We start from the raw sequence: 27,871 nt of genomic DNA on the forward strand, positions 1-27,871 counted from the left end.
ACAGATATACTCATAAAAAAAAACATCAGATATAGAGTACAGGCTCCAGTTAAGGTCATCATTAGAGTTGAGCGGACACCTGGATGTTCGGGTCCGTTGGGTTCGGACGAACTTTGAAAAAAAGTCCAGGTTCGGGCTCGAACTTGACCCCGAACCTGAACCCCATTGAAGTCAATGGGAACCCAAACTTTTGGCCACAAAAATGGCTCTAAAAGATTACTGGAAAGGGCTAGAGGGCTGCAAGAGGAAGTGAAATGGGGGTAAGAGTAAGACAAGTGCCCTGCAAACAAATGTGGATAGGGAAATCACTTAAAAATAACATAAAATAAGCAGCCGCTTAGTAGATAACTCCCTAATTCACACGGTATTAGGGAGCTATCTACCAAAAGGCTGAAAGACCTAAAGTGGTCTTTCAGCCACATTTACTAATACTAAGTAAAGATTAAAAAGGGAATCAGGGAATCATGACATGTCACACATGTCATGTGTCCTTAATGGGTTAAGGACACATGACATGTCTGACAAGTCATGATTCCCTTTAATTACAGAAGTTTGGTCCTTAAGGGGTTAAGTTTGATTTTTGGAAGGAATGGTCAAATGGTTTCCATAGGAATGAATTCTAGGTGGTCCATATGAATAGGAGATAGCATTGCCATATAAAGTCACTTTTAATTTGACTAGATAATAAAAAATTGAAAGCATTGATAAACAATTGTAGAAACCTCGCATTGAAAAACTGTTGGATGAAAAAGAAACAGGAGAAAGTTGTCAAAGAGTGAATAATAAATATACATACTTTGTATAGCCGGACTCTTCATATCAAATCGTCTGCCATGTGTTTGTTTGATTTATATAGAATTATAATTATATACAAATACATTTTCTTAATGGTTTATGTTTTCTTTCTTCTTTCTTGTAAAAAAACAAAAAAATTGAATTATAATGTAAATCTCGATGTGACAGACTGTATTTATACTTTTCCGAAACAATTAAGATTATAAATAAATACGCAAAAATCTACAATTGTAATAAATGGTGGATCTGCCTACTCTTTCACCTTAAGTCAGATTGCTACTACTTGGGAACACTCAGATGATTTCACCAATACCTACATTATCGAGTTTGGAGACTGGCTTTCATTTTTTGGCAGCATATTTTTTATTGAGGCGCAGGAGAGGCGGATGTTCTACTGTGGTCTCAATGTACTTGCCAATCATTCAAGAGCCCCTGTTTCTCCCCATTTGGACTGGCGGGGGTCATTCTGGTCCTGGGAGTCCATTTACTGCTGTATAAACCTGCCTTGTCTCACATTGCCAATTTGATGGTAGCATCTGAAACCAGCTATTTGCCATCAATGTGGGTTGTACCCACTCTAAGCACGCTAAATGACATATTTAAAATATTCTTTAGCTGGATTTTCTATAGGTGAGAGAGATCAGAGACAACTCCGTCCAACCAAAGAGTGCAGGAGACACTTTCTACCGCAGGCATTGGACTGAGTAACTACCAGAGTCATACACAAGTGGAGTATTCAGGCCCTATTCGACCTACAGGTTCTTATATCCCAGAGCCTGAAGCAAATCGTCAGCGCTTCCTAAAACTGGATAAAGATTTTTACTCACCAATGCTGCAATCAGACACTCTGGGGATTGAGATCCCCTGCATTGTCACAGCAGGAGAAGGTTGCCCACAAACTTGGAATAGCAAACTCCCCTGCTGAGCATTCCTTGGTTCTTGTATTCAGTTGCCTTCTCATACTTCACTGTGATTCCTGTTTTGCTTAGTTTTACCTTGCTTTTAGTAGCCTAGATCTTTCATCAATAACTAAGAAAAATGTGCAGTGATGGTTAACCATGCATGCACCTTGACACCTGGTAACTTAACCTAATACATACCTGTTAATGTATTTCTCTGATCCCATATTTCCACGTATGGTTTTCAACATGCTGTGTGAGAGATACTCATATTAATGTTACCCATATTATCTGTAACTGCTCAACAAATGTATTTATTTTTTAAATGGAAACCGTTTGATAATGTTTTGGCGAAATGTTATTATTATTATTATTATTATTATTATGTTATTATTTATATAGCGCCAACAAATTCCGTAACGCTTTACAGTGGGTGGCCGAACAGACATGTAGTTGTAACCAGACAAGTTAGACAACAGGAACAGAGGGGTTGAGGGCCCTGCTCAATGAGCTCACATGCTAGAGGGAGTGGGGGTAAAGTGACACAAAAGGTAAGGATAGTATTAGACTAATGACAGTTGCAAGAGAGGAATCAGTCGGGAGCTATTAACAGTTTAATTTATACGCTTTTATGAAGATTTATGAATGATTTTTTGAAAGAGGAGACTGGGTGAGCATCTAATGGAGGAGGGAAGTGAATTCCACAGGAACGGTGCAGCCCTTGAGAAGTCTTGAAGGCAAGCATCAAAGGTGGGAGTATGGACAGAAGATAGATGTAAGTCTTCAGCAAAGCGCAAAAGGCCTTGACGGGACATACTTGTGTGTTAGTGAGGATAGATAGGTGGGAGCAGCATTATGCAATGAACTTGTCCCACCACTTACCCATGGCCACTTCCTCTGGAGCCAGAAATTCTTGCAAGATGCTTCTGTTAGCTGCATTAAGCTAAGCCTTGCCATGCAGGACCACCTCATGGGCTGAGATGAGTGCCTCCCTGCAATGCCACGCTTAGCTCAGTGCAGAGCTTTCCACCTGCTGAGAAGGTGGCCGTGGGCACATATTAGACCAATCTTAAACAGTATGTATACCCTGTGAAGGTGCTGGAAACTCCATCTGTATAATGCATTTTGCCAATCTGTTAAGTAGTTGTATCTTCTTGTTTCAGTTCTTTAGGCCTTATAAACTAATCAAATTCGATATAGAAAAAGAGGAACCAATTCGTGACAATGCAGGATACTGCGTGCACGTTGCAAAAGGTAAAAATCGTTGTGTTCTGTGTGTTCTTAAATATTTTCCCAGATTCTGTAGTGCTTGTAAGAATTAGCTTCAGTGATATAGTCAGGAATATACTTATAACATAAGGAAATTCACTTGGAAATCCAAACTGAAAATGCTAATGGTTAGTAGTAACTGGAAGAACTCGAGCAAGATTCAAATGAATGCAGGTCACTACTAGTAATAAGAAAAAATAAGGATCAGAGTGACGCAAAATAACAAAACAGTCAGTTTGGTGTCCAAACGTGTGCTCTCTTACGTATGTACAGATTGTAAACCTGTTTGAGCAAGTGTTTACCTTTTGTATCTGTCAGATTCTCTTTGTCAGTTACTTGCTGCCATATATCTCCATTGTATAATTGTAAAATGCTGTGAAATGTGTTTACAAATGCTAATAATATTAATATTAATAATAATAAAAATGTAGTTGCCACATTTGTCTGTATGTAATAATCCTGGACTACATTGGAATGTGTTGCAAATGACAGTTACAAATTCCTTGTAGCTCTTCCAATACAAGATCATTTTTGTAAACAATCGTTGTCACTGTTTTAGCTTACTTCCGTGGTATGTTTGTGCATGAGTATTTTCATTCCTAAAATTTAGTCTGAACTGCTCTGAGTCCATTATCAGTTAATGTTTTACTGACAAGGGTTATTCTAAGTTGTGGAATATCTAAGCTATTGTTAACGGATAGCCAAGTGTACACTCAGTGTAGGAGATTAATAATAAAAACCACCACTGGTGTGCATGTGGAGCGCTTACAATTTAACTAACTCACCCATATGGGTTAACATATGCATGTATGAGAAACGTATTTCTGTAACAGTGTGTCTGTAACAGATATAAATGCAAAATGGTGCAAGTAACGTTTTTAATAGATGCAGTGAGAAAATGTTCTATATAGTCCCACTCACATGTAGCAGAGCCCTATAGGATAGGCATAGATCTCAGCAGCCTGCGTGTACTTATGGTGACACAGTACCCAATCAATCCTTTAGGCGTCAGAAGATCCTTATGCATACATGAGAAAGAAAAAACAAGGGGAAGAGCAGAACCCTTAGTGTAGACAGTCTCAATATATAATGCCTAATAGCAAAAAAAAATGGCTTCTCACCTGATAAGGAGCCCTATAGCTGGCTCCTGGTGTATAAGTGTCTGTGCCTTTAACCCCTTAAGGACACATGACATGTCTGACACGTCATGATTCCCTTTTATTCCAGAAGTTTGGTCCTTAAGAAGTTTGGTCCTACCATCCTTCTTTCAGCAGCAACAATGGAAGATGGATTCCAAATTAAAACAGAATTTATTGAATAAGTAGTAAAAATGTACAAATTAAATATAAACAAAATAATATAAATATCATAAAAAGTATATATATAATAAATAGAATCTTCAATCCTCCAGCCGAGACGCGTTTCGCTGTGCTAAGATCAGCTTTCTCGATCGGTAGTATGTTTGCTGCTGTTCTTCATTTAAATATCATGTTCCTCCTCCTGTATGGTCCTCCAATTAATCCCTCCTCCAATCAGCTGTCCTTCTTTAATGAACAGCTGTGCTCCGCTAGTGATGAAAGTGCTCCGTTCTCTGAGCCAAATCACGTAACATAGAGCGTCACGTATCGCGTCACAAATTGGGCGTGTTCTCAAGTTAAGGCTTACAGTGCCGTTTCGTCCATTTTAAAGTTGGGCAAATGCCCTTTCTTTGACAAAGCAGTGTACAGACAGGGAATTAAAAGGAGAAAGAGAAATAATATTATTGCATGTTCTTCACAGACTAATTTATAGACTATATTTATCCCAAAATAGAAGCCATCTATTATTCTTTATTTAAAGTGCCACTGCATGCACACAAAAATGAGTGAAAAAAAGGAAAAAGGGAAATATACTCCTCTAGGCAGATACAGAATATTAGTAAGTGGATCTCTATTATGTTAGCAACCAAGTTCAATGATGATTTAGTATAACAAATAAAAAATGAATATGTAAAAATATTAAAAAATAAATATATAAAAAGCATATACTGCTAAAACCATTTAAGTAAAAAAATATGATTTAAGTTAAAAAATGATGAAAAATGATTTAAGTTAAAAAATGACATAACTCAAAATCATCATTGAGACCATTGGGCTGCATAGTGTTTAAATGAAAAGTCCATTGCATCTCCCTTTGGCCCAATTTTTTGATAAAATCTCCCCCTCACCCCCCCCCCCCCCCTCCCCACACCCCTCCCCTCCAATCAGGTGATATCCTCTGAATCGCATGGAATTCCAACAAAGTAGGGTCACTATTATGTTTATTTTTAAAATGTAGGGAGACACTATGTTTTTCGAAACTATTCCTGATATTCCTAATATGTTCTGATATTCAAGTTTCTTTTAGTCCGTCCTACATATGCAAGTCCACATGGACAACTTGGTTGCTAACATAATAGAGATCCACTTACTAATATTCTGTATCTGCCTAGAGGAGTATATTTCCCTTTTTCCTTTTTTTCACTCATTTTTGTGTGCATGCAGTGGCACTTTAAATAAAGAATAATAGATGGCTTCTATTTTGGGATATATATAGTCTATAAATGAGTCTGTGAAGAACATTCAATAATATTATTTCTCTTTCTCCTTTTAATTCCCTGTCTGTACACTGCTTTGTCAAAGAAAGGGCATTTGCCCAACTTTAAAATGGACGAAACGGCACTGTAAGCCTTAACTTGAGAACACGCCCAATTTGTGATGCGATACGTGACGCTCTATGTTACGTGAGTTGGCTCCGAGAACGGAGCACTTTCATCACTAGCGGAGCACAGCTGTTCATTAAAGAAGGACAGCTGATTGGAGGAGGGATTAATTGGAGGACCATACAGGAGGAAGAACATGATATTTAAATGAAGAACAGCAGCAAACATACTAGCGATCGAGAAAGCTGTCTGAGCACAGCGAAACGCGTCTCGGCTGGAGGATTGAAGATTTTATTTATTATATATATACTTTTTATTATATTTATATTATTTTGTTTATATTTAATTTGTAAGTTTTTACTACTTATTCAATAAATTCTGTTTTAATTTGGAATCCATCTTCCATTGTTGCTGCTGAAAGAAGGGTGGTAGCCTCCTTAAAGGCACATACACTTATACACCAGGAGCCAGCTATAGGGCTCCTTATCAGGTGAGAAGCCATTTTTTTTTGCTATTAGGCATTATATATTGAGACTGTCTACACGAAGGGTTCTCCTCTTCCCCTTGTTTTTTTCTTTCTCATGTATGCATAAGGATCTTCTGACGCCTAAAGGATTGATTGGGTACTGTGTCACCATAAGTACACGCAGGCTGCTGAGATCTGAGCCTATCCTATAGGGCTCTGCTACATGTGAGTGGGACTATATAGAACATTTTCTCACTGCATCTATTAAAAACGTTGCTTGCACCATTTTGCATTTATATCTGTTACAGATACACTGTTACGAAATACGTTCCTCATACATGTGTATGTTAACCCATATGGGTGAGTTAGTTAAATTGTAAGCGCTCCACATGCACACCAGTGGTGGTTTTTATTATTAATCTCCTACACTGAGTGTACACTTGGTTCTTTGTATTAACTTATAGGGTTGAGAGTCCCTATTTTCAGTGGTAGCTGCTATCATTGTTCATTTATTACTAACTGTAAGCGCCTTAAAAACACACAATCTGTACTTTTATTGTTAAGAGATAGTCTGTGTTTGCTCCAGGATTTTGTGCAATTGTTCCAGATTTTCAGTTTTTTACTTACATTTCCAAACAGCTAGTTAATTTCTTTGAAGAATGACTTGAATTGAAACGCATTTGATTTCTTTTGTACTGTGAGCGAGTGCATCATTAGACGCATTTATGCCAAGTTCAGGATGCTGTTGGCCAGCATGCATGATTGGCAGGCAACCTGACATGCATTCATGCCAGGCTAGCCTTTCAATTCTTTGGGCAGACACGCCTCCTTTTTGGGCATGTTCATCCCTTTTGGGAGTTCTGGTTACATGATCCGTGTCAGTGGCCCACCATTTTACACCGCCCATTGACTAGCTGCTTCACTGGACACTCCGGCAACATCTCCCCCAGATACACAATGCTTGAGAGGTATGACTGTTTTAGTGTTTTTGGTCGATATGATTCTGTACTGAGGCCCCTCATAATTGTCAGCACCAGGCCCACTGGGCTCTTAATCTGGCCCTGGGTGGATGGATTATCTCGGCAAAGAAGACGTGCTCACTAACACAGATTTAGACAGATTTGTGAACAATATTTGATAGAAATAGGCCTTTTGTCTACATAGGAAATGGATGTTTGAGTTCAGCTCATGAAAAATGGGGGCAAAAACAAAAGTGTTGCATTTATAATTTTGCTCAGTGTATATTCACAATACTCTTGCAACTGATTATTAAAATACACTTTAGCTCAGTTAGCATTAGCACTATTTAATTTGTCTTCCAATTGGCAAGCATCTCTGAGAGGGGTGACCTCGCAACTGCGAGCTTCTAAGATAGCTGAGAAAAATGGTCACCATGTTCAGATGACCTTCATGTCGGATGCAGATAGGTTCCTTCCGTCACAGAGGCTTGATGTCTCTACTACCTCTCGCATTTCCACCAGGCCCAACCATTAATGGAACGTGGCTAATGATGCTGTTTTCACCTCTTCTGGCCCATCTGCACCAGGCTGACATTGACGTGAGGGCAACTGTACCTGTTCATGCTCCTCATCATTACCCTGCTATTTTCTATTGTTTTCCAGATGATTGCAATGCTAATTTTGTTTCAAATATTGTGTTTGTTTCTCATGGGGGGTTTGGTCTGCCACATGTAATTCCATGCTTGCATTGCTACTTGCATTTTAATGTAAATGGATGCCCATACTACCCCACTGTTATACAATGGCCATTATCCTCCCCCCTGTTCTCCCGGGTTATAGGGCTTCCTCATATAAGAGGAATATTCTCCTGCCTAGCAAGCTAGAATAAGCACTGAACCATACCAATTGTTTGAGTAGACAAAGATTCCGGGCCATAACAAGCCCAGACCCTTTCAGATATTCTGAATAGCAGTATTCGGTTATGTTCACCTTGTGTTTACTTTATTTTTCAGTTATCTTTTTCGCAGTGTACAGAACGAGCATGTTAATTTTGGTTCTTTTAGTAGATGCATACATAAGAAAACATTCTTACCAAAGGAAAAAATAGGAGCTAGAGACACTTACAAGTGTTGTTGCATGTTGTTGCTATATTGATGTGTAATGTCTGTGTTTCTCTTCGTGACTCTTGATATCACTCATTATCTTTGTCACTAATGTGTAACCTAATGCTAAACTTTCCTCAATAAAAACTGATTGCCAAAAATTACTAAATAAATAAAGCTACGTCAAATGTTAGTTAAAAATAAATCTAGAGAAGGCCACTGTCAGTAAGACAAACAACAAGATTGGCACAAAACCAATTCTCTTCACTCGATCCTGTTCAAGAAAAAAAAAAAGCCAACCAGGAATTAGTTGAAAATAAAGAAATGATCCAGTACACCTATAGATGTCAATAATTAGCACTCTATTTGTTGTGTTCTCAAAATACATACAGGTTTATTCACGAAGGTGGGACGTCAAAGTGAATTTTAAATGTAAGGCCTGAGTAACCCAACTGAGAACAAAGCCAACTTAGAGAATATCTTGAACATGATGATGTCAGGGTCTTACCTGGGTTGGGAGTCTGTAGCGCAGATATGTTGCTCACCCTTGCAAATAGCCACAGGCCAAGGTGTTCAGGTAAGAATTCACCTGGCCTGTGGGTCTGTGCATGGGGGCTGTGCAGAAGGAAGTTCCAAGTCGCAGTGCAGGCAAGGACTCAAACTGCAGGGATAGCCGAGGTCAAAGGATGCCAGAGGACAGGAACAACGAGGAGTAGCCGAAGTCAAGGCATGCCAGAGGTCAGAGTAAACGATGTCAGAAGCCCAGGGCCGGACTGGGAATTAAAAGCAGCCCTGGAAAAAAATTATTTACCAGCCCCATAATGCGTCACGCCAGCATAGTGTGCAGATACAGAGTTAGAAAAGATAACTTAAAATTAAAATTATTACTCCAACGTGAAAAAAAGCACATATAGGCTTAAAAAAAAGAGTGCAGATTTATTTTAAGCAGACGTGCCTTTGCATATAACCAATGTTTCAGTCCAACTACCATGACATATTAAGGAACGCTTGGTAATGGGACTGAAATGGTGAATGTATGTAGGGCACAACTGTAAAAAATGACGTTATCTTGTTTATTTTGAGGTCCTGTGGGTGCACTCTTCACTTTAAATATGTTATTGTGCTGGATTATGCACCTAGCAACAAGACTGGGCCAATATCTGCTTATTACATATTGTACATATCAATGACATTTCTTAGTGTATTATGCATATATAAATGTACATTAATATATGTGTAAATATAATAGGCATAATTATATATATATACATATATATATATATATATATATAATATAAATCAGTGGCGGATCCAGAGCCTGATCTCAGGAGGGGCACCTATAGATTATTTAAAGAAATAATCCATGCACAATAACCACTACTGCTCTGTGTAGTGGGTATGGTGCCAAGAGTGCCGGGACCCGCTCCCAGAGTAAGTAGTCAAACCGTTTAAGTACAGTTTGACAACTTACCTGGGGTCTGCTGGGATATGGGGCTGTAGTAGGGTATAGGAGCAGTGGTGCAATGTGTGAGGGGTGCAATGTGTGTGAAAGGTTCAGTGTGTAGGGTGGCTGTGTGTGTAGGGGAATGTGTGTATGGGGGTCTGTGTGTGTGTATGGGGGGGCAGTGTGTGAATGTGTATGGTGTGTGTGGGCAGTGTTTGTATGGGGCTAGAGTTCACTCTCACCACTTGGACCACCAGGAATCCCTGGTGGTCGCAGTGGTGAGAGTGAACTCTAGCCCGTAGCTCCAGGGCTAGAGTTTCCCTGTGGCACTCTCCCTCCCCCTCTGTCTCTGTCTATTCATCCCTCTTTCTCCCCTTGTGTCTCACTCTCCCTCTTTCCCTGTGGCACTGTCTCTCTCTATTCACCCCTCTTTCTCCCCGTGTGTCTCACTCTCCCCCCTCTGTCTCTTTCTCCCTCCTTTCCCTGTGGCACTCTCCCTCCCCCTCTGTCTCTCTCTATTTACGCCTCTTTCTCCCCTTGTGTCTCACTCTCCCCCCTCTGTCTCTTTCTCCCCCCTTTCCCTGTGGCACTGTCTCTCTCTATTCACCCCTCTTTCTCCCCGTGTGTCTCACTCTCCCCCCTCTGTCTCTTTCTCCCTCCTTTCCCTGTGGCACTCTCCCTCCCCCTCTGTCTCTCTCTATTTACGCCTCTTTCTCCCCTTGTGTCTCACTCTCCCCCCTCTGTCTCTTTCTCCCTCCTTTCCCTGTGGCACTCTCCCTCCCCCTCTGTCTCTCTCTATTCGCCCCTCTTTCTCCCCTTGTGTCTCACTCTCCCCCCTCTGTCTCTTTATCCCTCCTTTCCCTGTGGCACTCTCCCTCCCCCTCTGTCTCTCTCTATTCGCCCCTCTCTCCCCCCTTGTGGCTCACTCTCCCCCCTCTCCCTGTGGCACTCTCCCCCCTCTGTCTCTCTCTCTATTCACCCCCCCTCTGTCTCTCTCTCTCTTCACCCCCCCTCTGTCTCTCTCTTCACCCCCCTCTGTCTCTCTCTTCACCCCCCCTCTGTCTCTCTCTTCACCCCCCTCTGTCTCTCTCTTCACCCCCCTCTGTCTCTCTCTCTCTCTTCACCCCCCTCTGTCTCTCTCTCTCTCTTCACCCCCTCTGTCTCTCTCTCTCTCTTCACCCCCCTCTGTCTCTCTCTCTCTCTTCACCCCCCTCTGTCTCTCTCTCTCTTCACCCCCCCTCTGTCTCTCTCTTCACCCCCCTCTGTCTCTCTCTTCATCCCCCCTCTGTCTCTCTCTTCACCCCCCTCTGTCTCTCTCTCTCTCTTCACCCCCCTCTGTCTCTCTCTCTCTCTTCACCCCCTCTGTCTCTCTCTCTCTTCACCCCCCTCTGTCTCACTCTCCCCCTCTCCCTGTGGCACTCTCCCCCCTCTGTCTCTCTCTCTATTCACCCCCCCTCTGTCTCTCTCTCTCTTCACCCCCCCTCTGTCTCTCTCTCTCTTCACCCCCCCTCTGTCTCTCTCTTCACCCCCCTCTGTCTCTCTCTTCATCCCCCCTCTGTCTCTCTCTTCACCCCCCTCTGTCTCTCTCTCTCTCTTCACCCCCCTCTGTCTCTCTCTCTCTCTTCACCCCCTCTGTCTCTCTCTCTCTCTTCACCCCCCTCTGTCTCTCTCTCTCTCTTCACCCCCCTCTGTCTCTCTCTCTCTTCACCCCCCTCTGTCTCTCTCTCTCTCTCTTCACCCCCCTCTGTCTCTCTCTCTCTTCACCCCCCTCTGTCTCTCTTCACCCCCTCTCTCTCTTCACCCCCCTCTCTCTCTCTTCACCCCCCCTCTGTCTCTCTCTTCACCCCCCCTCTGTCTCTCTCTTCATCCCCCCTCTGTCTCTCTCTTCATCCCCCTCCTCTGTCTCTCTCTTCATCCCCCTCCTCTGTCTCTCTCTTCATCCCCCCCTCTGTCTCTCTTTTCATCCCCCCTCTGTCTCTATCTTCATCCCCCCTCTGTTTCTCTCTTCATCCCCCTCCTCTGTCTCTCTCTTCATCCCCCTCCTCTGTCTCTCTCTTCATCCCCCCCTCTGTCTCTCTTTTCATCCCCCCCTCTGTCTCTATCTTCATCCCCCCCTCTGTCTCTCTCTTCATCCCCCCCTGTCTCTCTCTTCATCCCCCCTCTGTCTCTCTCTTCATCCCCCCCCACCTCTGTCTCTCTCTTCATCCCCCCCACCTCTGTCTCTCTCTTCATCCCCCCCACCTCTGTCTCTCTCTTCACCCCCCCACTTCCATCTCCCCCCCCACTTCCATCCCCCCCCCACTTCCACCCCCCCTTCCATCCCCCCCCCCACTTCCATCCCCCCACTTCCATCCCCCCCACTTCCACCCCCCCACTTCCATCCCTCCCCCACTCCCCCCACCAGTCCCCCACTTCCATCCCCCCCCCACTTCCATCCCCCCCACCCACCTGAGAGGAGTCAGGGGGCCGGCCGCATTGCACGCTGCAGCCTCGCCGGTCCGGCAGCACTGTTAATGCTGAGGGCTGAAGGGGGAGGGAGCATATCTCTACCATGCTCCCTCGCGGTTCCCACAATCCCCAGCACGGATGCTGCTGGGGATTGTGGGAACCGCGAGGGAGCATGGTAGAGAGACATGCTCCTCCCTCAGCCCTCAGCATTAGGTGTGCCGCCGGACCGGTGAGGCTGCAGCGTGCAATGCGGCCGCCTGCCGGCCGGCCCCCTCAAAGTGTGTGCCACCGGACCGGCCACCCGGTGGCACATATTGCCAGAGCAGCCTCCAGGACCCGCGGCCCACCGGGAAATTTCCCAGTATCCCGGTGGGCCAGTCCGGCCCTGCAGAAGCCGGGGTCAATATGAAGCAGAGTAACAATAGACAGGAACACTGGTACGGAACACAAACAACAGGATCAAAGACTTGACCCAGTTCACAGGGCGAGGCTGAGTTTATATACCCTGCTGATAACTGATCAGGTTCAGGTGAAGCACAGCTATTGTCAAGGACCAGCCCCCACTGCTGCAGACAAGCCAGGAAGAACAGAACTGGAATAGCTTGAAAATAAACAAAGCTGCTGTGGCAGGACCAGGACTGCAAAGTTCAAATCCCCTGTTGGGCACTTCTGGGACGACCACGTCTGGCTGGCTGTTGCGGTGAGAACCGTGACAGATGATGGCTTCTCTTCAATCTGAAGACCCTTAAAACTTATTTATAAAAAGGGAATCTATATTGCATAATAAATATCTCTTATATTGTCAAGAAGTGCTGCATTACCTGTGATTGAACGCTGGTCCTTTGGGGCAATCTGTTATCTTATCACTAAAGTCACAAATTTCTATAGACTTTAAATGATTCCTGAGGAGATAAAAGGGAATAAAGCACCTTGAATATCTTATAAAGGTAAGAGTAGAACCCAATAAAATGTGTTAAAGAACAGATAATGCCTTATTTCCTATATAAATAACAGTGTTGCCATGTAGATTTTTAAGTGTATTAGATTCTAGATCTGCACAATGATCTAGTCTTATAAAGTAAATATAATAAAGAAAGAATATATGGAACACAAAACAGTGTGGCTAAAAAGAGCGCTTTAAATTCTTTAGTTTGTATTTTAGTTAAGCTGCTGGATACACTTTGTGGGTACTCCCAAAATCCCACCACAATATCAATCACCAAAAAGAACGCAAAACTTAGAGTCTGGTTGGTGTTGCCACCTTCCAAACTCCCAGCTGGAGTGCGGCGCTAATAAAAGTGTATTTAAAGGTGTATAACACAAAAATAGGTACATAAACACTTACCCCTTTAAGAATGTTTTAGGGGGGTATACATGAAAAATAGAAAGAGACAAGAAATGGTAAAGTATTGTTTGAATTTCTTAGCCAGTGAGTGGAAATATTATTTTAAAGATGTAGACGCTAATAGCTACATCGAAAAAAAGAGCTGTCACTATACACCGTGGTTGTCCAACGCCCCAAAAAGTCAATTCCTAAGAATCAGAAGGAATTGCACGCAAGAGAAAGATTACATATTACAAGCGGAAAAAATTAAAAAGCAATTTACAGAAAAAGGTTACAGTGAAATTGAATTAATGACATGCATGGAAGAAGTTAGAAAAATTAGAAGACAGGAACTTATTAAACCAAAAGGAAACACAAAAAAGAAAAATTATGCAGAGAATAATATAAAACTTCCCTTTATATGCAATCATAGTGGAAACAATGCCAAAATAAGAAATATTGTTAAAAAATACTGGCCAATTCTACAAGAAGACCCCATTTTAAAACAGATTTTACCTTCCAAACCGATGATAGTGTATAGAGGATGTAAAAATCTAAAACAAATGGTGGTTTTAAAAGTAGTTTTAAAGATAAAAATACAGAACACTTTTTAAATAAAAACAAAGGTTTTTATGGTTGTGGATCCTGTCTAGCCTGTAGAGGGACTAATCAAAGTAAAAGGCATATCACTTTCTTCCACTATCAAAAAGATAAAAAATGTACGATTAATAATTTATTAACATGTTTTTCGAAAAATGTTATTTATATTCTTAGATGCCTGTGTGGCCTGATGTATGTAGGCAGAACAATTAGATGCCTACACGTCAGAATTGCAGAGCACGTAAGAAACATCAAAAAGGGTTTGGAGACACATAGTGTATGGAATTATTTTAAGATAGACCATAATAGCGATCCAAAAAATGTGTTCTTCTGCGCCTTTAAACTAGTACAAAAAGACTGGATGGGAGGAGATTTTAATAGAAAAATAGGAGAAGAAGAGATGCAATATATTTATAATTTTAGGACACTTATCCCACACGGTCTTAATCAAGATTTCGAATTATGTCACTTTTTGTAGTCCCCCCTTTTTACAATATATAAGTTTAATATAGATGTTTTATTATCTTTTTTATAGAACCACAAGAGCACTGGCACTTTAAGTACACAATCATTAAGGTACTTATTGGTAAAATCTCCTTCGAGAGTAATCGCACCTGCTACTTTAAATAGCCATGAAGAAACAGGGTTGAGAAATATATTGTTTATGTTAATAAACTGTCAAGTAACATACCTTTCTTCTCTTTCCCCTTGCTTGTTATTTGTTTTTAAGCTCAGTCTTTTCTGATCCATTATATTCCATACTAAAATATGTATCTGAATATATCGAGTTATGTCTAGAACCAAACATTGTCACTTTAAGTACTGTCACTTTAAATACTTGGTCATTTTAAGAATTTGCATTGTTATTCTTTTAGTCATATATATTTTAGTTATATATATTGTGTCATCTTTATAGTTGTTTAGCAATAGATTTGTTCTACTTTGCTCTTAGTTTTATTGCCATCTGTGTTTGTAAATATATAGAAATGTGCCAGCAACATAACTATCTAAGAATGAACTTGAGAGGGCATTAGTATCAAAGAAGAAAGCTGTCCTCCTATGTGAAACGCATATTGCGTTCCATTCACGATGGAACACCTCCCACGTGATGCTGCACACGATCGGAACCAGGAAGTGAACACCGTTCGGGTAGTGGAACGCATGGTGCGTTCCACACAACAAGTGACCACCCCACGTGATCGATCACATGCCGGGAACCAGGAAGTAACCAGCGATCGGCAGATGAAACGCATGGTGCGTTCCACAATTTGAAAAAAGACCGCGAAACCAGCGTTTAAAGACACACAGGGACACAGAGACTAACATACAGCCAACTGAAGAAGCCAGAGAGGCGAAACGCGTTTTGGCTATTATTTTATACTTACCTTTCCTATTTATATTTTATTTAAAATGTACCTATAAATGATAATTTACTTTTAATCAAATTGAATCCCTTGCTGCTTATGGTGGAACATCCTTGAAAATCCAGAACACCCACAGAGGGATTTGGATCACCCCCAAAAAGATCCTGAAGCCTTTGATACCAGAGCCAGGCCCAATTGGCTCTAAAATCTGTGAGTGTTTCCATCTACTGCCTATATTGTTACTGTTTATAGCCGTCTGCACTAGTGTGTGTACCCCTCTGTCTCCACAGAATTCCAATTGAGAAGAGAGGACTAGTATTGCTCCATCCATTGTGCTTATTTTGTATGTATTTTCCAGTGTTGGTATAGGGGATCCTACACGGGTGTTTTAGAGCAATCCACTTGTGTCACTATCTAGTCATACCATTTATATTTGTTTTGTACAGTGAGTGGAAATAAACTCACATTTTTAAGAGCCTTTTCTATGGATTTAGGCTCTAAACTCAAGCTCTTCCGTGTCTTTAAGGTAGACAAACAGTACCCCTCTTAAAACTTGGTTTCTCTCTGTTCCTCTCCACGATATATATAGAAGGGAAAACAAATAGAAAATCTCTAGGTGTAGAACTTCCAATTATATGGTGAAATTACCCAAAATATAAAGGATAGGTGCTCACATTTTATAGAGCCTTTGGTAACTGGCTCTAAGTATGCTGGCTATGTGTCAATTTACAGGGTGACACTACCGTTACTGGAACCAGGTAAAAGATGCAGGTAGAGGTAAACGATGCCTTTATTAAAGTTATATTCAAATAAAACATAAAATATACCATTAGAAAATATACAATATGAATAAAGTAATCCTCTTCACGCCAAGACACATTTCGCCTTGTTTTTTGGCTACCTCAGTTAGCATAATCTCAATTGTACTTTGTACGGTTTTTATAGCATTCGTAGTGCCCGCCTTTCTTCTAATTATCCAATCCAGATCTTCCAGTAGTTCTTCATGACGCTCACTTAGCGTCGCGTCACTTCCGGTTTGCTTTTGGAACTACAGTTCCCGAGATGCATTTCTCTTCCAACATATCCCTCAGTATTGTTGATTTCCAATACATCCCAGCCGAACCTGCATGTTCAAGGAAGAGGAGAGCAGAGATCCCACCAAGCTACGCTCCCACTGATCCTAGAAACCTCGTAGACAACCCACTAGAGAAACCCAATCAGGCTGAAGCACCCTGTCAGAGCACTCCCAGCCCCCCGCCCGCCCATCCTCCACCACAGAACCAGACTCACAGGACGGCGCAGAAGTCAACTGGAGCAGTGGAGCCATGCCAACAGGAGGCTAGGTTGGAGCTGTAGCAACCAGTGAAAAGGAAACCGGAGTAGAACCCAATGATGCCTTTTTGCTCAGACATTGACATTGTTCTGTTTCTTTTATTAAACTACAAAAGTACAAAGTATATCTATAACTTCATAAATACGGTACACAAAATTTATTTAAGTATAACCAAGATAGTTTCTCAGAATTACCCTGTAAACATTTTAAGCAAGACACATAAAGCACAATGTGTTATAATTGTTCAATTATTGTATTCAATAGTATTTCCTTGAGAATTAAGCTGCCAATACAGAATGAAAAGTACAACATCTCAGTATCAAAATCAGTATTCTTAAATGGTTAGACTGAAACTGTACAAAGTTTTAAAGGGACACTCTGTACCCAGAACAACTACAGGTTAATGTAGTGGTTTTGGTGTCTATAACGTATGCTTTCAAGCTTAACATACCCTTTCAGAGGAAAAAAAACTGTGTTTACATTGCTGTCTAGTAACACCTCTAGTAGCTGACAGTAACTTCCTGGGTTAGGTCCTACAATGTTTACAACACCTACTTTCAGCATCTCCAAACACTGCATGGAGATACTGAACACTCCCCATAGAAATGCATTGAGTTAGAGTATCTCCATGAAGAGAAACTGCTTGGCGCATGGCAGCATATTACTGCGCATACACAGTTAACTCCCATATCTTCCACGAGTTAGATAATTTTGGGAAAACCAAATTTGAATGACCTAATAGATGATTAGCCTAGTCGGAGAATTTCTGACTGTTATACTTTCCTTAGAACCCTGTTTGCATATCTGCCTGATGTGGTGTTGACTGAAGTAGTTATAACTTTTATATATGCAAAGATTTCACCAAGGCAGCAGTATTGCAATTCACCATAACTGATGCAGTATTCCTTCTTTTTAGCATTCAATGAGAGATATTAATTAGCTGTTGATTGGTTTGCTGCATTGTTTCAAGGATTGTCTGCTGTAGGAGTCATAAAGCGGCACATTATTAGAGCCGAGCTACTATTGTTTTTAACTAATGGGAATGGAATGATTCACGTTTTGGTTTATTTTAGTTTTATATTTTTTGTCATTAAAAATACAATAAAGATTAATTTTCCAATTACTTTAATTCCCTCTCTCTTTATTTCTGATCTCGCTACATGCTGGATTATAATTTGACAATTATCGGCTATACTGTGTTCAGGGTTATTCTCCTTGTGAGTAGCACCAGCACCCGTTGTGGAGAGGCAGCACCTTCTTTTTTCTTCAATTGTTTGCAATGGGACAGACTTTGCCAGATGTAAGACATAATATACATACCAAGTAGAGAACGTTAACATAAACAATATAAACTGCAACCCAATATGACAAAAAGGATTTGGTTTAGAAAAACAGTTTGTGTGCAAGAACGTTATAGAAAAGTACCCAGTAAAAATACCCCAATCAAAGCACAATTAATATGGTAGCATAAAGCAGTAGTGACCCAATAGTGGTAAGAAGTTGAACTCTGAGCCGGGGAAGTAGTACTCAAAAGGAAGTCCTTTAAGCAAGGTTCTAGTGGCTTCTAGTAACGTTGTCAGGGGATAAAGAATATTGGTAAAAGTAGTGTGTACCAGTATTGCACATTCAGACTCTATGGCTCTACTTTGTTACAGGAAAGGCTGGTCTTCTCATTGGTAAAATCACTGAACAAGCTCCATTCATTGGGTACGCCGGAGATATGTCTCAGACAGAGAAGAAGAAACTGAAAGATGTGTTCCAAAAAGGAGACCTGTATTTCAACAGTGGAGATTTGCTGATGGAGGACAAAGATGGTTTTCTTTATTTTCATGATCGTGTGGGAGACACTTTTCGGTGAGATATAACTACACTAAAATTATATATATCACTAATTATTACATATACTTATACAAATTTGTCATGGGCGGCACACAGTAAGCACCATGGTGTAACCAAACACCGGCCTGCAATACAGTCATGCTTGAACGACATTATTTAATGGACAAAGGAGAACAAACAAACAATGTTTATTGAATACATAATAACATTGCATACTGTATAAATGAATCAATGTCTGACTCCCTCCTGGGATATTTTTCAAATGTAAAAAGTTTCAACAGCCAGAAAGAAATGAAAGAGGTGGAGAAAGAGATGGTGCGTACATGAACATCTAGGTGCAGGTCACAGGTTCCTTCTAGATGCTCATATAAGACTGATTGAGGTACCATGCCAAGTGCTAAAGTAAAGATACAAAGTAACCATGTAAGTAAAGAGAAGCAATGAGATACAAGATTAATACCTTAATGTTAAAGAGGAAGTGTGTGTCCATACTCCAGTGTCTACTGATCGCGGAAACTTTCCATGTCTTCACTGGGGATGGGACAATAAATGTATGGATATGCAGTTGACTGTTAGTAAATAGTTTCCTTTACATTCGTAATTCGGAAATGTTATATGAAAAATGCATGTGAAAGACAAAGGGGTCAGAGATTGCTAGGCAATAGCAGGATTAGAAAGAGATTGCGTACAGGAAGCAAGGAGAGATTAAGTGAAAATAAATCACATGAATTTTAAGTGAAAAAAAATTGGATAAGTAAAGTTAGAAAAGAACATTGGGTTGGGGTCATAATAAATACATAAACTAGAAATTATGGGCATTGGACTTGTAGAGGTGAAAGCTAGCAAACAGCAGATGACAAAATGAACACAACTTACTTATATACAATTTTAGTACGATACGATTATCCATTTTGCTAGAAATGTCAAACAATCCTGTCCTTTTCACTTGATCAATCAAAACAAGTGATAAGAAGAAGGCAATGGAACACATTAAAAAATTATATTTTACACACTGTATTAATTGAATATTACACATTATACCCCGTCTTTGTTTTAAACAACCAGATTTCTGATTATTTCATAGAAAAACAAAAGGTAATAGAGTTTATTCAGTAAACAGTGGTAGACAAATGACAAATTGCTAAATTTAGGCTGAAATAGAATAAATGTTATACTTCTCCATCCTAGCGGTAGTAACTAGGTTATATTAGCCTGAACTTTGTATTTCAGTTTTCAGTTCACAGTTTAGTGATGTTTTTGAGTCGGATGGGTTCATGTCTTCATTGTGTGTGACTAGATCATTCCTTTAACTTTTATAAGACAATGTGTTCGCTTGCAGGTGGAAAGGAGAGAATGTAGCTACAACAGAGGTGGCAGATGTAATAGAAACGACCGATTTCGTTGAAGAAGCTAATGTATATGGTGTTACCATTCCCTGTAAGTATTCTGATTGACAGTGCCACATCTCTTGGTTCGAACGTTCATTTCACAGAGACCGCCCACTCAAATTCCTCTACACCCTGAAAAAAAGGTTTTTAACTCACCTGGAATCCAATGCAGGGCAAAGCTCCTGTCGCTGCCTTCCACGTTTCCTTGTTATGCTAATGTTGATGCGCATGGTCCAATCACAGGTTTCTCACAATTTCATAGAGAAGCCTGTGACTGGATCAATTGCCGGCTCGGAATGCATGAGCACATTCTGGGTCGGCAAGGCAAGGGTGGGAGGATGAGAGGCAAGGGTGGGAGGATGAGGGAGTGGGGAGGTGGAGGAAGGGTATTTAAATTGCTGGCAACAGAGGGAGCTCTAGTAACGGCAAGATTTTAAGACCACCTAGACTAACCTGATGTGCATGTATATGACTTGAGCGTCTTGGCATATACTATAGGTACCAATGTTTTTTTTTCTTCTGTTTACATATACTTCAATAAAAAAAAAAAACATTTCTTTCAATATTTGATGAAAGGATTATTATATTAAAAATAGTTTTGAGGTGACTGCTGTCCTTTAAATGGTTTGGATATTAATAGCAAGATTTTTTTTTTTTTTATTGAAATGAAATGTGATTATCCATGATGCTGGTTTTAGTCAGCGTCTGGGCTGACCTCATATAACACTCTTATTGGTAAACCCCTAATTAAAAACCCTGCAATGCCAAGTGTCAGCAGTCAAAAAGGGTTACTTATTCCGGCTGAAAAATTAAGATGACATGTCAGGGTTACGGTTAATACTGAACTCATGGAAGGAGAATTCTGCTGCCCTATAAAGAAGGAGCAGTCTGGGGGGCAGGGCTTGGACGCCACACTGGTCAATCAGCTCTTGCCAAACCCTGAATAATTACTCATTTGGGGGCCACAAATACACTCCCACACACCTCTTTGATTCTGGTGCCAACGTTTGGCACACTATAGGGCACCTGGGCCCTGAATCTCACTTCTCTAGTTATCATACAGCTGTGGCCTCCAGCTCGCAGCGGCCTGGTATGTTCCCACTGCAGGAGAAGCAGCCAGCCTCACCATCTGGGTCCACCTGGGCACTCTTGTGGCTAGCAGAGGCCCCTTCTCACCCTCCTCTGGACCGGTGGATCTATCCAGGTCCCTGCTGGGTACATTCATCTTACTACAGTGGAAGACTTTAATTGTGCCATACATGAAATGGAGTGGCGAATCAAATATGGCCACGTCATCAGAGAACCAACCAAATCAAGCAAGTTCGGAAAGCTTGAACTGGATAGACAGCTTCGAAGCCAGGTTGAGCTGTGCCTGGAGTTCTGGAATTGGATATCATGCTACTCTCACACTCTTACCTTGCATGTCACACCGCAGACTCCAGCAGCTGCTCCAGCTGCCTCTTCCTCTTCTGTGCTGGGAGCCCATGTGGAGACACCTCCACCCAGAATAAAAAAAAAAAAAAAGCAGGATCAGTCTGTTTGCTGTTGTTAACCTGCCAGCAGATTGTAGGTGCATGGCCTATTGGAATTTGTAACCATGATCTATACAATGCGCTAGAAAGAATTGTCCATTTTCAGATTGAAATTCTACTTTAATGTCATTTTTGAAAAGATGAATCCTAATATAACATAATAAAATAGGTTTCCCAGAACGTGCTGAATTTTAGATTTCGGAACCTGTATGTTAGACATAATGCCATTAAAAGTGAATTTGTAACATGATACATTTTGCAATCATCTTTTTCTTATAGTTCAAAGGTCTTCCTTGAGAAAATTGTAGGAATCTGGCTGGATCAACGCCAAACATTTACAGGATTATATGCTTAAGTGAGAATAGATGAGAATTCCAAGTTTTTAGACCACATCAGTCATATTAAATGTCCATGTCAGATTCACAGTCAAATTGAACATATTCCCAATGTTTTATTTTTTATTATTTTTTTCTAAAATGTGAAATTCCAAAAAATAAACACTTTAAAGAATTATCCAAGCCACACTATTTTTGGTAAGATAGTCCTGATTTTCAATAAAGAGAAGACACTGGGAGCACTCCAGGATAAAAGTGGTAATAGTATTAATTTAGAGGTTGTTGTTGTTTAGTCGTTCGGTCGTGTCCAAACCAACAGGGAACAAAACCAGCTTGAGGTCTGAGCGGGGACCCCCCGAAGAGCAGTCTATTTGGGCTGTTGTCCGTTCTCACCTCTCTTGCTACTTGTTTTTCTCTCCTTAAGTTTAAAGGGTAATCCAGATGTTGACTCTTTGCTCACAGTGCCTAGAGGGCTATTGGCTATACCTCACTGATGATACTTTACAAGGTTGAAACGATCTTCTGGGGTTGCTGTATCTCTTGTGCAGAGGGAACTTGCTGCCATTTCGGATCTAGACTGCCCGTACATGTGGGACCAGTCTCATATGCTTCAGATATGTTCTCTCTGTAATGGCATTAGATGAGCTAAAATCAGCTTGAGATCTGAGCGGGGACCCACCGAATGGCAGGCTAATTGAGTTGTTGTCTGTTCTCACCTCTCTTGCTACTTGTTTTTCTCTTTTTAAGAACCAAGACAACTTTTTGTCACTGCAAACATTACGGTGCAGAAAGTACCTTTCACTCACTCACATTATAGAATCTGGCAGTTGAAAGTTCTTCTGAACTGCCTATAGCACAGTTGTCCTATTTGTGCAAATGGACTGAACATACTTTCAAATTTGTTGAAAAAAATTAAAATAAAATAAAAATAGTTTACCTGGTTCCATCATTTCTAATTTCAATGAACAATATTTGATGACATCACACTCATCCTGATATCATGGCTCATCCTGATATCATGGCTTTAAGGATTGGTTCTTGCACATACATATGTGCTTAGTGGTTTCAGAATATGGATGTAGCAAGTGAATAATATGACACAAACATGAAAGCCAGTGAAATAGGCTCCCGATATAGGAATACAGGAATGTGGTATATTTCTAACGGAAAAAAAAAACATATCTATTTTCTTCACCAAGTCCACAGGTCCAACTTTTTCTTTTTTGGGGGGTTGAACTTGAAGATTTATAAATGTATCTGATGTCAAATAGAATTAGGAAATAGTGCAGAATAAAACTATTTTACTAACCTGTGTCATTGGCTCAATGTTAATTTTCTAGATCACGAGGGCAGGATTGGAATGGTTTCTATCAAACTCAAAGAAGGCAAAAACTTCGATGGCGAAAAGCTCTATGCAAAAGTAGTAGAATATTTGCCAAATTATGCCAGACCTCACTTTGTCAGACTCCAGGTAAAGAAGGAATGCAATTAATTTGATCAAATTCCATTCTTAGATGTATTTTTTTAATGTATTTTTCAGAGTGTCGCTCAATAACTTTCTAACTGTGAATGTCATAATACTGTTAGATTTTACTGCAATACATTACACATGTTTGTGTTCAGCAATGTCTCACGAGTACAACAGTACCCCCATCTACAGGTTTTAAGGTGTATTGGAAAGTTACAGGGTTAAATAGAGTGCTTTAATTTTCTTTAAGTTTTTACACATTGAAATTTGCCAGTTTGTTTTGCCTTTGAGATGGTATGGCAGCCCAAATATGAAAATGAACCCCATCATGGCATACCATTTGCAAAAGTAAAGAACCCATGGTATCAAAATGGGGTATGTCAAATCTTTTTAGTAGTGACAATCCATGGCCAAAGTTAGCATTAATATTTGTGTTTTGAATTTTTGTCCCAAAACAGCACTTTCATTGATGATATTATTTCCATTATACATTCTAAACACTTATATTTGTGTTCAGCAATGTCTCAAGAGTAAAACAGTACCTCACATGTACAGGTTTTATGGGGTTTTTGAAAGTTACAGTGCCAAATATAGGGATTGCCCATTTAATTTTTTACACGTTGAAATTTGCCAGATTGGTTACGTTGCTTTTGCGACCATATGGCAGCCCAGGAATGAGAATTACCTACCATCATATCATACCATTTGCAAAAGTAGACAACCCAGGGTATTAAAAAATTGGGTATGTCAACTCTTTTATAGTAGCCACTTAGTCACAAACCCCGACCAAAGATAATGTTCATATTGTTTTTTTGCATTTTTAACAAAAAAATACCCTTTCACCAATGATATTAACACTCACGTTTTACTCTCATATTAAAAGCTGCACCACCAAGGCAGGTTACACTAGAGTGCCTTAGGTTCCCCAAACATATTAGATTAAAAGCCCACAAAGCACAATATCTACACAAATTGAAAATACTATTAAATCAGGCTATTCTAGCAATGTGATTATTTACTAAAGGCAGATCTTAATAAAGGAGTATTAATGATGAACAAAGAAAAAACACAGTCACCGTGAATACATAAGAAAAATAGATGACATGCAAGTAATTTACAGAATTCCTGATTACTCACTTAGCTGTTACAGTAATGGAATCTTCTGTGTGGGAGCACTGATAAAAACTAGCACTGACCCAAATTAGATTTGACTCCCTAGGTAAGCACATGGCTCATTAGCATTCCATAAATTGTATACCTTTATTCCCTTCTTAAATTTCCTAGTCAACCCGTAAGGAGGTACAAAGGAAGGTGTACCAACAGGAAGTCTCGATTGCTTATGCCATCCCCTCTCCTCCCTTTGTTGGATTTAAAGAAATATCTATATGAAATATGGTTTTATTTCCTGTTGTATGCCTGCCACAGAAATAGTTCTTACATATGTGAATTTGTTGCAATTTACCCATTTCATACACGTCTTACAAGACCCATCAATGATATAATATAGGGGGAGTTCCACAATTCCTTAAAGTTTTTAACTTGTCATGTTTAGACTCCTTCTGTATGATATGCTGTTGCCATTGTGAAAATGTATAGGTTGAGGCATGATTATTCATTTCTGGGTTATTATTATTATTATTATTGTGATTTTCTGGTTATAAGCCTTGACAAAAAAAATTCCAGACTGCTGCAAAAAGGTTTGACCAATAAAAAATCCAGGATGGCAACTATAGACTGATAGCATCATAACCACTAAATCGAGTTGTATTGGTTATAGTATTTAGCCCATCCCTTTAATGTATGTGGCACAATGGATATTCTTTAATATGTGTTACATATCTTCTGAGGTCACGGTCTAACGCAGTTTTAGTAAGGGCCCATGTGTTTTGTCTTTACCCAACAGGACGCAATAGAAGTTACTGGGAGTTTCAAGCAACGCAAAGTGGGTCTTGTACAGGATGGATTTAACCCCCTCATTGTAAAAGATCCTTTGTATGTCTTAGATGAAAATGAGAAATGTTATAAGCCGCTGGACCTGAATAGTTACAATGCAATTGCAGATAGAAAATCAAAACTCTAATAGTTATGTAACTTTTTTATTGAATAACACATTTTTTCCCTGAAGTAGAACTGTACGAGTCTCTAATTATTAAATATTTAGCATATTGTGCTTTGGTTAATGTATCTCAGTCTTGTTTTCAATTTATTTGTAATGTATTAGTGAATAAAACAGTGACAGAAGTATCTAGTAGCATGATTACCCACCTCTAAGACTTTGGGATTTGAAGTACTCAGGTCTACTGCAGAGTGTGAATGGGACAGGCATTGTGTAACAGTTATATTTATTGGCAACACCAGAGATCCCTTGTCATAGGCGCTAGAGGGCACGACAGTTTTAACTTATATGGCTAAATAGTAAACTGGCCTAAAGTGGCCTGAAATTGCACCCACTGACTTGTATCATCACCTTTGTACTGTTCATGTATTCTTTTTTTTAATGGACAAAATTACAATTATATATACGCTGATCAGTCATAACATTAAAATCACCTGGCTCCCACAGCCCACTCTATCCTCCCAACAATATGCTCAGGCGTACCTGTGAGGAACTGACTCTGTTGGGTTTCAAACTCTGATTTCTATGTTGCTGGTCCTCTTCGCTACCAGTCTGGGAGCCTGCATTTTGCAAAATTACCTGAACTCTAATAACCTTGACTCTACAAGCCATGATATCAGTGCCAACTCTGATCAGCTGTGTCTGGCCTATACAAGCCGCTTTTTGTCTCTGTGTCATTGCCAGATTATTGTGGTTCCTGTGACTCTCCAATCAAGCTTATTCCTGTTTGTTCAACCTGTTGCTGAATGTGGACCATTTGCTGCATTTCCTTCCCACTGACCTCGGCTTGCCTTACTACGTTACCATCTTTTTGTCCCAGTTTCTTATCTCTATTTAATACCATATGGCCACTCAAGGCTCAGGGGCTCAACCACCTGGGTAACAAGTGGCTACTTATGGCAGAAAACCTTGCTGATCTGGCTGCTGCATTGCACACCCTGTGTAACATCAGTATCATTACAGTACCATTCCTATGCCCCTAACAAAACTAAAGGAGCATATATCCTCTTCCATAAAGATTGGGTTTTTCAGAGTACTAAAGAATATCGTGATGGGAAGGGAGGCTCCACGTTCTGGTGGGACTACTCAAGAAGATACTGGTTACCACTGTAAATTTATACGCACCAAATGAAAACCAAATGGGCTTCTTCAAATGGCCAGGTTTGTGTTTGCAGTAACTTTAACTGCGTGCTTGACCACGACCAGTAAATACAAGATGACTTCATGCCTAGTAGATGTAGGTCCACAATAGGTGCCCAGTTCCGGAATCTCCTTAATAGACTTGAACGTTAGACATGTGCTGCTCACTGTATCCCAAAACAAAAGATTTCACATACTATTCAAAGGTCCATTCTACATATACCCGTAGACAGATGCTTACTAGACAGACAAAGTTTACCCACCCTACGGGAAGTCAGTATTGATTAGATAACTGGTCTGACCACGCTCCCGTATTAGTTTTTTTCTCTACTCTAAAACGAGGTTTGTGGCACCTGAATGAAACCATCTTACTGCATAAAGACAAAATAGAAAATCTTAAAACGGCCCTTAAGGGTTACTTTTTTTTAAAAAGAATACACACTCTTCGATAGTAAATATGGTTAGCTCACAAAGCTTATCTAATTGCTTATCTAATTGGGAGCTAGAACCAAAAAGAAACAAGATAAAAAAAAAAACACAATGACATACTTACTAGAATTACTGAACTCACAACCATTTACAAGACTAACCAACCAAAACTCCGGGGCAACAAATCACCAAACTGCACCACGATCTGGAGTAGGAAATGCATATTACAGAATGCCACATGCTTAAACTAAAGCAAATAAATTAGTCCCAGGGAATTAAAGTGGGTAAATTGTTAGCCTCTAGGTTAAAACAAACCAAAATTCAGTCACTTATTATCTCTGAGGGCACTAAACCGGTAAACCCCACACAAATTGCAAATGAATGTGCTAAATATTCCAAATCCCTCTATCACCTAAACACAGATTATGCAGTGATTCAACCTACACAAGAAGCCATAGATACATTTTTATGTCGTATGCACCTACCAATTTACTTGCGAAAGTGATTGCAAACAGGCTCAAACACTATTACATCCTTGGTAATCAGGGAGCAGGCAGGCTTTTTCCTAGGCCAACAGGCGGGGGAGAACATTAGACGCTTCATGGACCTTATAAAGATTATTCATGAAGCTTTTCAGGACTCTTACTGGCACTTGATACAGAGAAAGCTTATGACTGCCTACACTGGGGAAATATGAAATCAGATAGGGTGTGTTTTGTCATCACCAATGACAAGCACGCCCCATCACAAAGTGAGCATGTTGAGTGAGGGTGCTGTGAGTGTCAGGGGTGCAGTGTGTGTGTGAGGGTGCTGTGAGTGTCAGGGGTGTAGTGTGTGTGTGTGTGTGTGTGTGTGTGTGTGTGTGAGTGAGGGTGCTGTGAGTGTCAGGGGTGCAGTGTGTGTGTGAGTGAGTGAGTGAGGGTGCTGTGAGTGTCAGGGG

The 27,871-nt window shown here is 40.4% G+C and overlaps 1 protein-coding gene across 1 annotated transcript in view; it reads left to right on the forward strand.

Moving 5' to 3' along the window:
* Nucleotides 1-25,363, forward strand: part of LOC134603375 (long-chain fatty acid transport protein 2-like) — a 43,219-nt gene extending 17,856 nt beyond the window's left edge. The window contains exons 6-10 of the mRNA XM_063449267.1: nucleotides 2,858-2,948; nucleotides 18,340-18,538; nucleotides 19,863-19,960; nucleotides 23,119-23,249; nucleotides 25,150-25,363. Coding sequence (XP_063305337.1) covers nucleotides 2,858-2,948; nucleotides 18,340-18,538; nucleotides 19,863-19,960; nucleotides 23,119-23,249; nucleotides 25,150-25,326 — 696 coding nt within the window. The 3' untranslated portion in view covers nucleotides 25,327-25,363. The remainder of the gene's footprint in view (nucleotides 1-2,857; nucleotides 2,949-18,339; nucleotides 18,539-19,862; nucleotides 19,961-23,118; nucleotides 23,250-25,149) is intronic.
* Nucleotides 25,364-27,871: the final 2,508 nt, after the last annotated feature.

Source organism: Pelobates fuscus, chromosome 3, assembly GCF_036172605.1.
Source record: "Pelobates fuscus isolate aPelFus1 chromosome 3, aPelFus1.pri, whole genome shotgun sequence".
In the NCBI taxonomy this organism is placed as follows: domain Eukaryota; kingdom Metazoa; phylum Chordata; class Amphibia; order Anura; family Pelobatidae; genus Pelobates; species Pelobates fuscus.